Source organism: Gadus morhua, chromosome 11, assembly GCF_902167405.1.
Source record: "Gadus morhua chromosome 11, gadMor3.0, whole genome shotgun sequence".
Classification (NCBI taxonomy): domain Eukaryota; kingdom Metazoa; phylum Chordata; class Actinopteri; order Gadiformes; family Gadidae; genus Gadus; species Gadus morhua.
Window position 1 is genome coordinate 28905468 of NC_044058.1, and position 13041 is coordinate 28918508.

General features: G+C 47.5%; 1 protein-coding gene across 1 annotated transcript; it reads right to left on the reverse strand.

Moving 5' to 3' along the window:
• Positions 1–9453: 9453 nt before the first annotated feature.
• On the reverse strand, positions 9454–13041 carry bmp10 (bone morphogenetic protein 10). The gene is made up of 2 exons (XM_030371565.1): positions 12047–13041; positions 9454–11174 (listed from the first exon to the last, which is right to left on the reverse strand). The coding sequence occupies exons 1-2, from the start codon at positions 12453–12455 to the stop codon at positions 10048–10050; spliced, it is 1536 nt and encodes a 511-aa protein (XP_030227425.1). The 5' UTR covers positions 12456–13041; the 3' UTR covers positions 9454–10047.

Below are 13041 nucleotides of genomic sequence, written 5' to 3' on the forward strand. Positions count from 1 at the left end.
ACTTAAAGGGGGTAACACTGTTGTTTTTTATTGGTCGTCATGAAAAAAAACATAAGGGGTAACACTGTTGTTTTTTATTGGTCGTCATGAAAAAAAACATAAGGGGGAACACTGTCGTTTTTTATTGGTCGTCATGAAAAAAAACATAAGGGGGAACACTGTCGTTTTTTATTGGTCGTCATGAAAAAAACGTAAGGGGTAACACTGTTGTTTTTTATTGGTCGTCATGAAAAAAAACATGAGGAGGAACACTGTTGTTTTTTATTGGTCGTCATGAAAAAAAACTTAAAGGGGGTAACACTGTTGTTATTTTTGGCCGTCATGAAAAAAGCATAAGGGGTAACACTGTCGTTTTTTATTGGTCGTCATGAAAAAAAACATAAGGGGGAACACTGTCGTTTTTTATTGGTCGTCATGAAAAAAACTAAGGGGTAACACTGTTGTTTTTTATTGTTCGTCATGAAAAAAAACATAAGGGGGAACACTGTTGTTTTTTATTGGTCGTCATGAAAAAAAACATAAGTGGGAACACTGTCGTTTTTTATTGGTCGTCATGAAAAAAACGTAAGGGGTAACACTGTTGTTTTTTATTGGTCGTCATGAAAAAAAACATAAGGGGTAACGTTGTTGTTTTTTATTGGTCGTCATGAAAAAAAACATAAAGGGGGTAACACTGTTGTTATTTTTGGCCGTCATGAAAAAAGCATAAGGGGTAACACTGTTGTTTATTATTTGTCGTCTTGAAAAAAAACATAAGGGAAATAATAGAAATACACACATACATTTTAATGTCATGTATATCCTCTTTAATGATGATTGAATATTGTGTATTGTCATCGTCTCAGTGGTGCAGTGGGGTGCACTCTGCCTAACCCCCAGGAGACCGGGGTTCAAGTCCGGTTGATGACCTCTGTTGGAAGTTTCTTATCTCTATTTCATGCGAATTATAAAGTCAAGTATAACCTTTGTGATGACTTTAACCGGTGTCTTGATGGTGCATGGTTAAGTTTCGGAGGTTAACACTCTAAACAGCTCTTGTTCCGATCCCTGCAAAAACGTCGAAAACATGAGGGGTAACTGTCATTTTTTATCGGCCGTCATGAAATAAATATAAGGGGAAAACACTTTCGATATTTATCAAATAAAACATAGGGGGTGACACTGTTGTTTTTCTTTGGTCGTCATGAAAAAAAACACAAGGGGTAACACTGTCGTTTTTATCAAATGAAACATGAGGGGTAAAACTGTCGTTTTTATCAAATAAAACATAGGGGGTGACACTGTTGTTTTTCTTTGGTCGTCATGAAAAAAACCATAAGGGGTAACACTGTTGTTTTTTATTGGTCGTCATGAAAGAAAACATAAGGGGTAACACTACTGTTTTTTATTGGTCGTCATGAAAAAAAACATAAGGGATAACACTGTTGTCTTTGTCAAATCAAATATAAGGGGTAACACTGTCGTTTTTTATCAGTCATCATGAAAAAAACAAGGGGTAACACTGTCGTTTTTTTTCATGACGACCAATAAAAAACGACAGTGTTACCCCTTGTTGTTTTTTTCATGACGACCAAAGAAAAACAACAGTTTTACCCCCTATGTTTTATTTGATAAATATCGACAGTGTTACCCCTTATGTTTATTTCATGACGACCAATAAAAAACAGCAGTCTTACCCCTTATGTTTTTTTTCATGACGACCAATAAAAACTACAGTGTTACCCCTTATGTTTTTTTTCATGACGACCAATAAAAAACGACAGTGTAACACTGTCGTTTTTATCAAATGAAACATGAGGGGTGACACTGTCGTTTTTCTTTGGTAGTCACGAAAAAAACCATAAGGGGTAACACTTGTTTTTTATTGGTCGTCATGAAAAAAAACATAAGGGGTAACACCGTGGTTTTTTATTGGTCGTCATTAATAAAAACATAAGGGGTAACACTGTCTTTTTTATCTTTGGTCATGAAAAACCGATAAGGGGTAACACTGTTGAAAAGTATCGAATAAAACATAGGGGGTAACACCAGGGACGCGGGAAGTCAGTCCAAGGGGGGGGTGCTGAGAGAGAGTCTATATAATGACGTCATAATAAATGCTGCGCAACATTCAGAGCTCCGCTCTGATAAACACTCTACTGGTGTGTAAAAAGAGTTCTGCCAACTAGCCGCTGTTATTCACAAATGTCAGCAAGTAAACAATGTGGAAATTAGAGTCAACTCGGCTGATACTGTGCTGAATTTCACACACTAACAACATGCCGACAAGCTGTTGCGGTCCAGGATTATACACAGCGTTATAACAAGGATTCAGGAGGTTATTTCTAAAGGTTTAAAAGGAGAGTGACAATAAAAGAAAGCCTTCATTTTCATCCAGAGTTACGAGCTGTCTGATATGAGGAAAGTGAACCGTCCGTCTTTGCTCTTTTTTTGCCAACCAGTTTACGTGCAGGATTCCAGAATCATGACGATAACATTCAACGTGTCTATTAATATGGCAGCAACATTTTACACCAGTTTTAGAATGTTCACTACAACAGATGTTGAACACCAACATGCTTATGTAAAATCAGCATAGTACGCTATTCAGCTATCGACAGTTCTGCGTTGTGCGTCATAGCCTACGTCAGCCTACTCAGACAATGTTCTAAATAAAATGAAATGATAATATGATAAATATCGTAAAAAGGGTGGATGTCAATAATTTAATGAAAAATCATGTTGTATGATAAAATTATACAAATATATATATATATATTGATTTGTTCAGAAAACCCTTCTCACTTGCAGTTTCAGCCAGAGGCTGCCAGGGGGAGGGTGCAGCACCCTAAGCACCCCCACTTCCCGCGTCCCTGAGTGTAGACAAATACTCCCAAACAAGTAAAAAACAAGACTGAGTGGGTATGAATAAGAACTTGGGAGCCATCCCCAAAGAAAAGTAATGTGTTACACTACTCTGTTAGTGCTAAAAGTAATATTATTAAAGTAATCATTGTAATCCATTCTGGACCCATCAGTGGACATGGTTTCTCTCTTCTCGATTTTTACAAAGGATCTCCCACTTGTTTGTTAAAAAAAGCCTGTGTGTCTATGTTTGCTGATGATCCATCACTCTATGTGTCTGTCCACATGGTTGAGGAAATCACCTCAGACCCCAACAAAGAGTTGCATATGGTATTCAAATGGATCTCTGATAACAAACTTGTCCCGAAAATATCTAACACCAAGAGCATTGTATTTGGAACAAAACACACATTAAGCTCTAAACCCTCACTGAATCTGGTACTGAACAATGTTGCTGTTGAGCAAGTATAGGACAATAAGCTTCTGGGGGTGACCTTAGACTGTAAATGATCATGGTTAAGACATATATAGATTTACTGATGCAAAAGATGGGGAGAAACATATCTATATTCTAAAGATGTGCTTCTTTTTTAACACCTCATCTGACCAAAGAGGTCCTACAGACCCTTGTACTGTCACAACTAGATTATTGCTCGGTGGTCTGGTCAGGTACCACAAAAATGAATCTAGGGAAGCTTCAACGGGTACAAAACAGACCAGCTAGGTTTACCCTTCAATGCACACCGACCAACCATGACCAACTCTCCTGGCGGATAGTTGATGTGAGGTTGAAAGCATCACTTCTTTCTTTTATAAAAAACATTAATACATTAGATAGCCCCGACTATTTGCTAAGCTCACAGTTAGATCTAATGTGCACACATACCCCACTAGACATGCCCCAAGTGGTAACTAATCAATTCCATCCATCAAAACAAACTCAAAATAACGCACAGTACTATGTAGAGCCGTGGTTGAATGGAACTCCCTTCCAGATCATATTTCAAAAATCCAGAACAAAGCTATCTTCAAAAACTAGTGAAGCGACACCTCATGGCTGTTTGCACTGAATCTACTACATTTTAGGCAAGGCAAGGCAACTTTATTGATATAGAACTTTTTATACACAAGGCAGACTCAAAGTGCTTCACATAGAAAACATTGTCATACAATAAAATGCATTAAAAATTAATTACTAGAAAATAACACATATACAGAAATTTAGTATAAAATAAAAGGCAAAGTTAAAAAAGCCTTTTAGAAAGAAAAATAGAAAATAAAGGTTAAGTTAAACAGGCTTTTATTTTTACTGCAATGTACTTAAGATTTAGCAGAAAGCTAAAGTAAACAAAAAAGCCTTCAGTCTTGTTTTAAAAGTGGTCAGAGTTGGGGCAAGTCTTAAATCCTCAGGGAGTTTATTCCAGCTATTTGTTGCATAGTAACTAAATCCTGCTTTCCCATGTTTTGTGTTTACTCTGGGGATTAACATATTGGTCTCAGAAGGTCTTATCATTCTAGAAGGCTTATGTAGTGGAAGCATATCAGTTAAATATTTTGGGCCTAAACCATGTAGGGATTTATAGGTTAGCAACATGATTTTAACATAAATTCTCTGACCTACAGGAAGCCAATGTTACGATTTAAGAATTGGTGTAATGTGTTCAAATTTGTTGGTCTTTGTTAGAACTCTAGCAGCAGCATTTTACTTTTATTTATTATTTACTTTTATTTATTTTTGTTGTTGTTTGTTATGCGTGGTGATGGTTTAGTTATCCATTCTTTTCCTGTTTTTTTTCTGTTGTCTTGTATGTTGAATCTTGCCTTGTTAGATGTTATGTGTGGACCCCAGGAAGAGTAGTTGGTGTCTTCTGCATCAGCTAATAGGGATCCAAATAAAATCGATAAATCCAAATCTGTCCGTCCGTCCGTCCGTCCGTAATAAAATTCATCCAATACACGGAATGTCCGCTGGTGACGCCACTGAGGCTATAGTAGGCTAACGATGCTCTTAGCATCCTACGAGTAACCCTGGTGTCCTCGTTAGCTACGAGCTTTTTCACGACGTCTTTACCAACGATTCTTTCGGGAAACGGTGTGAAAACTGTACGATGCTCGTACGACGCAGTTCACGATCCACTTAGGCTAACGATGCTTTCGGGAAACTGGGCCCTGGTGTGAACACATTAAGGCACTTATTATGGAGTTAGAATCATGCCAAAACCCCAAACACACACACAAAACGTGTTCTACTCACGCACAACGATTCACACACACACAAAACGTGTTTTACTCACGCACAACGATTCACACACCCACTCAGTGTGGTTTGCAAATACAAAACATCATTCACAAACTAATGCATTTTGCTTCAGAAACAAATACAGTATGTTTTACACATACAAAGAAACATATTTCTTCAATTACAAAAAAGTACAAACTAAATTCTTTCAAGTACTAACTAAAATCTTACGGAAGCACGGAAATCTGAAAGTTGCGCGTGGATCTGAAGGCATTTGCGCGTGGATCAGCAAGGCGGGAAATTAGCGCCAAAAGTCACGTGACAAACAAATGTCCTGTGGTTCACGCTACACAACAGCAGGTGGTGCTGTTGAGTCAGTTTAAGGCCGCCAGGACGATCTTTTTTTCTCCCTAAAATCTTTATTTGCAACATATTCTCACTCCGAGCGAGTCGATCTTTGACAAACGGTCAGTGACTTTGGCTTCAGCCTCTGGCGCAAAAGGGTACCCTTGTGCTTCTTTTTTCGACGCATGGGGTTTTCAACTCGTTACAATGTAGGCCTAATCCCTCCACGGCAATATATGAAGCTATGAGCATTCATCCCATTGGCTAACGGAAGACCCGATGGCTGCACATTAACGGAGAAATCTGTGACATTACTCAACACAACTACACCAACGTGTCCTTGTTAATTACACAACATGTATAAGTTAAGGCTATGGACATCAGTTGTCCTGTTTTGCGCTTTGATTGCGAGAAACAATATTTTTTTTGATCTCTTTGACCTATCTCATCAAAATTACGTTCCCAGAGAACTATTCGGCATTCTCCATTACGTTTGTCAGAAAAACGTTTTTTGTGTGATTACGTTTTATTGAACATGTCGCAAATGTGAATTCGTTCTCAGTCTATTTTTTGACATTTATTTACCGTGCTACAATGGCGATCGTCCTGGCGGCCTTAAACGGACTCAACAGCTCCACCTGCTGTTGTGCAGTGTGAATCACAGGACATTAGTTTGTCACGTGCCTTTGGCACTCATTTTCCGCCTTGCTGATCCACGCGCAAATGCCTTCAGATCCACACGCAACTTTCAGATTTCCGTACTTGTAGAATTGTTGTTTTTTTTTGTACTTGAAAGATTTTAGTTTGTACTTGAAAGCTTTTAGTTTGTACTTGGAGGACATTTTTTTGTAATTGAAGAAATATGTTTCTTTGTAGGCCTATGTGTAAAACATACTGTATTTGTTTCTGAAGCAAAATGCATTAGTTTGTGAATGATGTTTTGTGTTTGCAAACCACACTGAATGTGTGTGTGAATCGTTGTGCGTGAGTAAAACACGTTTTGTGTGTGTGTGAATCGTTGTGCGTGAGTAAAACACGTTTTGTGTGTGTGTGGGGGGTTTTGGCATGATTCTAACTCCATAACTTCTCCCCAACAGGAAGTGAGGCATTGTGTGTGTGTGTGTGTGTGTGTGTGTGTGTGTGTGTGTGTGTGTGTGTGTGTGTGTGTGTGTGTGTGTGTGTGTGTGTGTGTGTGTGTGTCTGTGTGTCTCTGTGTGTCTGTGTGTGTGTGTGTTGGGCTTCCTACTCCACCAGGGGGCAGTGGTATATATTGAGCGTTTCATTATAACACCGTAAACGAACCACAACACACGTTTATCCGTGTGAAGGGGTGTGTACATGCAATCCATCAATGGGAATGTTTGAATGATTCTTTAATCATAATTATGGCGCTCATAATCCTAAATTAGGATTTGGGTTTATTACGTCAATGGGAAGTATGATAATGAAGTGACAGGGGTGGTTTGATGGGTGACGGGTGGTGTTCCCCTGGCAGGGTGGAGGGAGTGCTGCAGGCTGGAGGTGGTGTTCCCCTGGCAGGGTGGAGGGAGTGCTGCAGGCTGGAGGTGGTGTCAGATGGGCTGATAATCAGGACCCACAGCGGAAACAATCAGAGCCCATTAGAGAGCGCACGTCAGAGAACGACAGCAGGCCTCTGCAGCCGCACACGCCACCACACACACGTCCACACACGCCACCACACACACGTCCACACACGCCTCCACACACACTCACACACAACTTCAAACACACACTCACACACACACACACATTCACACACACGCCACCACACACACGCCTCCACACACGTTCACACATAATTCACACACACACACACACACACACACTCGTCAAACACACACGTTCACACACACACACACACATTCACACATAATGTTCATACACAGACACACGTTCACGTACACATGTTCACAGATGTACACATATACTCATTCAACACATGTACACACATACACATGTTCACATACGCACACACCTTCAGACACGTTCAGAAACAAATGTTCTCACACACAAACACTCACATTCACACGTTTGACAGTGGTCTTCCAGTGCTGGACAGCGTTGTTTAGGCAGGAAACGTAAGATTTACTCGAAAAACAAAGTAAATTTAAAACAAACCAAACACAAACAGCTGCAGATTGCTATCAGCGCAGCAACTTACCATTTCAACATATCCAGAAATGTTTGTTATTGTTTTTTGAAGGAGGCCAGCCTCATCTCCGCTCGGAGGGATTCTGTAAATATTCAATTAGAGCGCGTTTCACACAACGGGTCACAGGGTAACGCTGTTCTGAGGTCGCTGCCCTCGTGGTCCGCTCCATTTATAGACCTGATCGTTTCTCATCGCTGTCAGAGACCAGAAACAGCATTTACAAATACGTCTCCACTGGTCTTAAGGATTGCTGTTGCCAAGTGTTGCATCAGCAATGACTTTGTTTAGCAGCACTAGCATCTAAGACCGTCGTGAATTATTTGAGTTTTTGAGTAGCCTTTGTTTGACAGGCATACTCTCAACCCTTCAACCTTAATCACTTTCATAGAACAAGTCTTTGTTTGCACCATCGACAAATAAAATAAAGTATTTCCCATAATGGAACGCAATTCTGCCGCTTATCTTGTATTCCCTCCACTTAGGGGGAGGGCTCCCAGGGCCGCCTGGTCCCAGTCTACGTCTCGGACGGTCTGTTGTTGAACAGGTTTCCCCCCGGAGCCATCTGCTCAGAGCGCTGGCTGTCAGCGCGAGGGGCAGGAACCGCCTGTGTGTTCATTAGCGCCTGGAGGACGGTGGGGGCCACGGTGGGGGCCACGCCGGGCTCCCTTTCCCAGGGTCCGGGCGTCCTGTTTGACCCAGAGCCTGGTAGCTGATAGCGGAGCCTCGGCCTCAGCGATTGTGACTGCGGTCCCACAGCGCAGAATAAAGGATGAGGTGATTCATACTCCTTTCGTTCAGAGATAGGGATTCGGAAAAAAAACGAAGACTCCGGGACAACGTTTCGGTAAAAATAACAGCTTTGTTAAAATGATGATGCTCAACTTCCATTTATAAATAACATTATTTACAACAAATACAAGACCCTGTTAAATATTGAACAGGCTGTGCGAAGAACAGCGTTTACAAACTCCTACAGGGTTGGGTCTACGGGTCGGTATATTTACGAAGAAACGTATACTTTTCGGTAAATATTATTAAGGAATTAAGGACAAAGAGAAGACAATTCACAGATCCCGTTCCCCGGTGGAAACACGTAACAACATGCGATAACATCTTACATTGTGTAACAAAAATAAAAATAAATTAGAACAATAAATACTGAGTCCAGCAGCTGGTCTGAATCATAACGCGTTCGGCGTGTGCTTGAAGATAAGGCCAAACAGCACCCTGGAGACGATAGAGGACCGCCAACCTCTGCCCCGTGACACGGGGGGGGGGGCTGGTGTCTGGGACATGGAGATCTGTCCAGGCGGTACTACAGGGTCAGAGTCCCCCCCCCCCACCACCAGCCATCCCAGGCCAGGAGTTCCTTGAGCCCAGTGAGGGAGGGGCTCCATCTCTCAGAGTGGCAGGGCACATGTTTCCCAGCCCCGACACCTTGTTATCACCGCGTCTGTGAAGGAACGCGCAGGACAGCCTCGCATGCCATCCGGGGGGGGGGGGGGTCGGAGAGATAAGGCTTTGACCCCAGGTTGGACAGGGAAGGCTGGGGTGGTCTAGGGGGTGGAGGTGGGTCTGGGCCGAGGGGTATGGGGGTGGAGGGTCTGGGGGTTGGAGGTGGACTAGTGGTATGGGGGGTGGAGGTGGACCAGGGGGGTGGAGGTGGGTCTGGGCCGAGGTGTCTGGGGGTGGAGGGTCTTGGGGGGTGGAGGTGGACCAGGGGGGTGGAGGTGGACCAGAGGGGTGGAGGTGGGTCTGGGCCGAGGTGTCTGGGGGTGGAGGGTCTTGGGGGGTGGAGGTGGACCAGGGGTCTTGGGGGTGGAGGTGAACCAGTGGTATGGGGGGTGGAGGGTCTTGGGGGGTGGAGGTGCACCAGGGGTCTTGGGGGTGGAGGTGAACCAGTGGTATGGGGGGTGGAGGGTCTTGGGGGATGGAGGTGCACCAGGGGTCTTGGGGGTAGAGGGGGGTCCGGACCAGGGTTCTGGACAGGCAGGGCTGGTCGCCCCTGAAAGGTCATTGGCCGAGGCAGCTCCGCCATAAGTGCTGAATTGCGTTGGCCTCCAGCGGGGGCTCTGATAACAGAGAGGAAGGCTGATGTCAGGGGACTGGTGTCAAAACAGGAGGGACGGGGGGGGGGTAAGGGTAAGCAGAACAGTTCCCACCAAACCTCCCTCGATATGGTGCTTCAGCCATTGGTCCGTTTCTTGATGAAATACTCAGTTTGGTACAAAGTCTCCTTGTTTGGGTCAACTCTAGATCCTTAATCAATCTGATACAAGGTTAGCACAACCTCCCCATTTGATGCATAACATTCCTCTACACTCTTTACAGACCACCTGACTTGCTTCGGAGCATACATAGATTCAGACAGGAAAAGGCTTATTTCTGTCCTGCCTTGTCCTACCGATTGCGGCCTAAACGTCTGCGTCAGTCCACGGCCCTCCAACTATCTACAGCCGCACTCGGCCACCATCATGCCTTCGTACTTGTACTTGTACGTCACGACCCCAGTGTCGTCCAGGTACAGCAGGGATATGGGCTCCAGCTTGGTCGGCACACAGCAGGCCTTGGCCGCCTTCTGGGGACTGTTGATGTTGATCAGGGTCTGGACGATGGCGTGCTTGGTGGGCGTGACGTGCTTGGTCAGCGGGTAGGTGCACACGCCGCTGCACTCGAAGGCGTCGTAGCCCGTGGGCGCCAGGATCCAGCTGTCCCAGCCGATGTCCTTGAACTCCACGAACAGCGACCGCCGCTTGCAGTAGTTGCCCTTGGCGTTGCGCCGGAAGCGGGACGCGGTGTCGTAGATCATGTTGGAGCGCATCTGGAGCAGGTCCTCCTCGTCGGGCTCCTCGCCGAGGCCGTCCTCCTGGGGCCCCTCGCCCCAGAGGCCGGTGAGGCCCGGCGCCAGGTTGTCCCGCTGGAGGGCGAGGTCCGAGGTCTCGTGGTCGATCATCTCGTTCAGCTCCTGGCGGTCCTGCCGGTCGTCGCCGCTCTGGTCGTCGGAGAAGACGATCAGTAAGGGTTTGTGCTTCTCCTCCGGGCTGGCGTCGATCTTCATGTCGCCCATCTCCGGCGGCGGCGGCGGCGGCGGCGGCGGCGGCGGCGGCGGTCCGTCGCTGCGGCCGGCCTCCGCCTCCAGACCCCCGGGCTCCGCCCCCGGGCCCCCGCCCTCCTCCGCGGGGGGCAGGCTGGCGATGTGCACCTCCAGCCGGTGGGTGGTGCCGCTCTCGGAGCTCCGCCAGCGCTGCACGGCGGCGGTGAGGTTGAAGGCCTCCCAGCCGTCGTCCACGCCGTACACCTGGCGGGAGGCCAGCTCCACCGGAGCCGGACCCGGGGGGGCCGGGAAGGCGTCCCCCCTGGGGGGCGGGGGGTCCCCGGCGCCCTCGTCGGGGGGCCCCAGCTCGTAGACGGAGACCCGGCGGTCCACGCCGCTGTACAGGTGCCGGTCGTTCTGGACCAGCGTGTAGAGGCGGAGCTCGGCGGCGGTGATGCGCTCGTGACGCGGGACGGAGACGTTGAAGAGGAGGGGGTGGCGCCGCACGTCGCTGGGCTCCGCCTCCCCGAGGGCCGGAGCTGGGGAGACAAGGGGCCCAGAGGTTAGGCCATCGGCCCCCAGGTCAGGGCTTCTTAAAAAGACCCTTAATTTCTTATTAATGACTCCTATAGCGCAACCTGACACGAATCACAGCACAAAAACCTAATTCGATTTTCGTGAAACTCTTCCTCTCATCTGGGCGCTTTCAGTGTTCTCTGTCAACGCTCGGCTTCGTCCTCCTCCGCCCCCTCGCCCCCCTCCTGCCAACCCCGCTCTGTTGTGATTGGTTAGGAAAATCTGGAAATCTGAAATTCTACGTAGATAAATCCCGGAAATTTGAACAAGTGAATGGCGACCGGCGTCCCGAGTGTTTAGCGCTCTGCACAGCTGCCCCCGACGGTCAGCAGGGAACACGTCTAAATGCATGAACGTCATTATGTGACACTTTAGTATGGTTAAACATGACTATAAATCATTATAACAACGTTTATAGGTCATTAAAGTCGAAAAAGCATAATAGGTGCTCTTTAAGCACACTGAGGACCGTCTCAGTGTGTCGGTGGGACCCACCGCACACCCAGAGAACTCTAGACACCAGACTGGATGATCGTCTCGTCAAAGTCAGTGATTCAGTTAAGATTCACCTCTATGTTGACCCATGGTTCTGACATTCAGCCCTAACCCTAACCCTAACCCTAACCCTGACCTAACCCTAACCATAACCCTAACCCTAACCATAACCCTAACCCTTACCTAACCCTAACCCTATCCGGTCCAAAATGTTAAATGACTGCATTATCGTTACAGAGATGATAAAAGATGCTGTCGGTCCTGCTCTAACCCTTAAAGCACAGATCTGTAACACACAGATGTGATAAACGGATGCGTGAGGTGGAGGGTCGGTGCTCACCTTCGTTCTTGAAGCTCCGGATGATGTTGGCGGTGGGCATGGCGCTGTGGTCGTTGGCGAAGCGGTTGTACAGCTCCATCATGTACTCCGGGGGCTCCACCCGCACGCCGGCCCCGCCCGCCCCCGTCAGGTTGAAGGTGTGGAGGAGCTGCTCCTCCAGGTCGTCCGGCAGACCCTGCGCCCCGCCGCCCCCCTCCCCGTCCGGCCCCGTCAGAGGGGGGTCCGGGGCCCCGTCCGGCCCCGGCCCGCCGCTGGCCGCCGTGGCGGGGGCCCGGGGCCGGGGCAGGGGCGGAGGGATGGGGCTCCCCCAGCCGCCTGGGGGCCCCCGGAGCAGCAGGGCGGAGAGGAGCAGGAACAGCGTCTTGGAGCTGAGGCGGCTCCCCGGGTTGGGCTCCCAGCCGCTCGCCATGGGAGAGGCACGGCAGCAGCAGAGGGGAACCGGTTCAGTCCGGACACAGCGGAAACGGTTTCCACCAAACTCTGATTCAAAACGTCGGCACCAACGCTTCAATACGGTTCGTCTGCGTAAAAACACCCCAAAGAAAATATCTAATATCAACCAATCAAGCGGCTCCTTCTCAGTGGCGTTGCGGCCGGGGGGACGTGACCCGGGCGTCTGGGCAGACTGGGGCTCCCCTGGAGCTCTGCATGCCCCTCACTGGGTGGCCCACGGGGGGTGAGATCCTCTCCAGACCCCGGAGCCTTTATCCTCGGGGGCACCTTCTCTGCTGTCCGCCACCCAAGGCTGGAGGTCCGCTGAGAGGGGGTCCGGCACGCGGCTCCGCAAGGGCTTCTCCTCTGCTGTGGATGTGTGTGTGGTTCTCTCTCTCTCTCTCTAGGCTTCTGCTGTCTTTTCCCAGCTTGCTCGCCCTTTCTGCCTGCGCCTTATCTATGATACGGTAGGGCACTGCACTGCTCAGTTCTTATGGAGTCTTTGAGTGTGTGTGTGTGTGTGTGTGTGTGTGTGTGTGTGTGTGTGTGTGTGTGTGTGTGTG

What these genes read in the sequence shown, in the direction of transcription:
- bmp10 (XM_030371565.1), bottom strand. Translation starts at nt 12,455, where the DNA reads ATGGCGAGCGGCTGGGAGCCCAACCCGGGGAGCCGCCTCAGCTCCAAG. An exon ending in CCGGAGCTTCAAGAACGAAG is followed by an intron (nt 11,175 to 12,046) that starts GTGAGCACCGAC and finishes TTGTCTCCCCAG; the next exon opens with CTCCGGCCCTCGGGGAGGCG.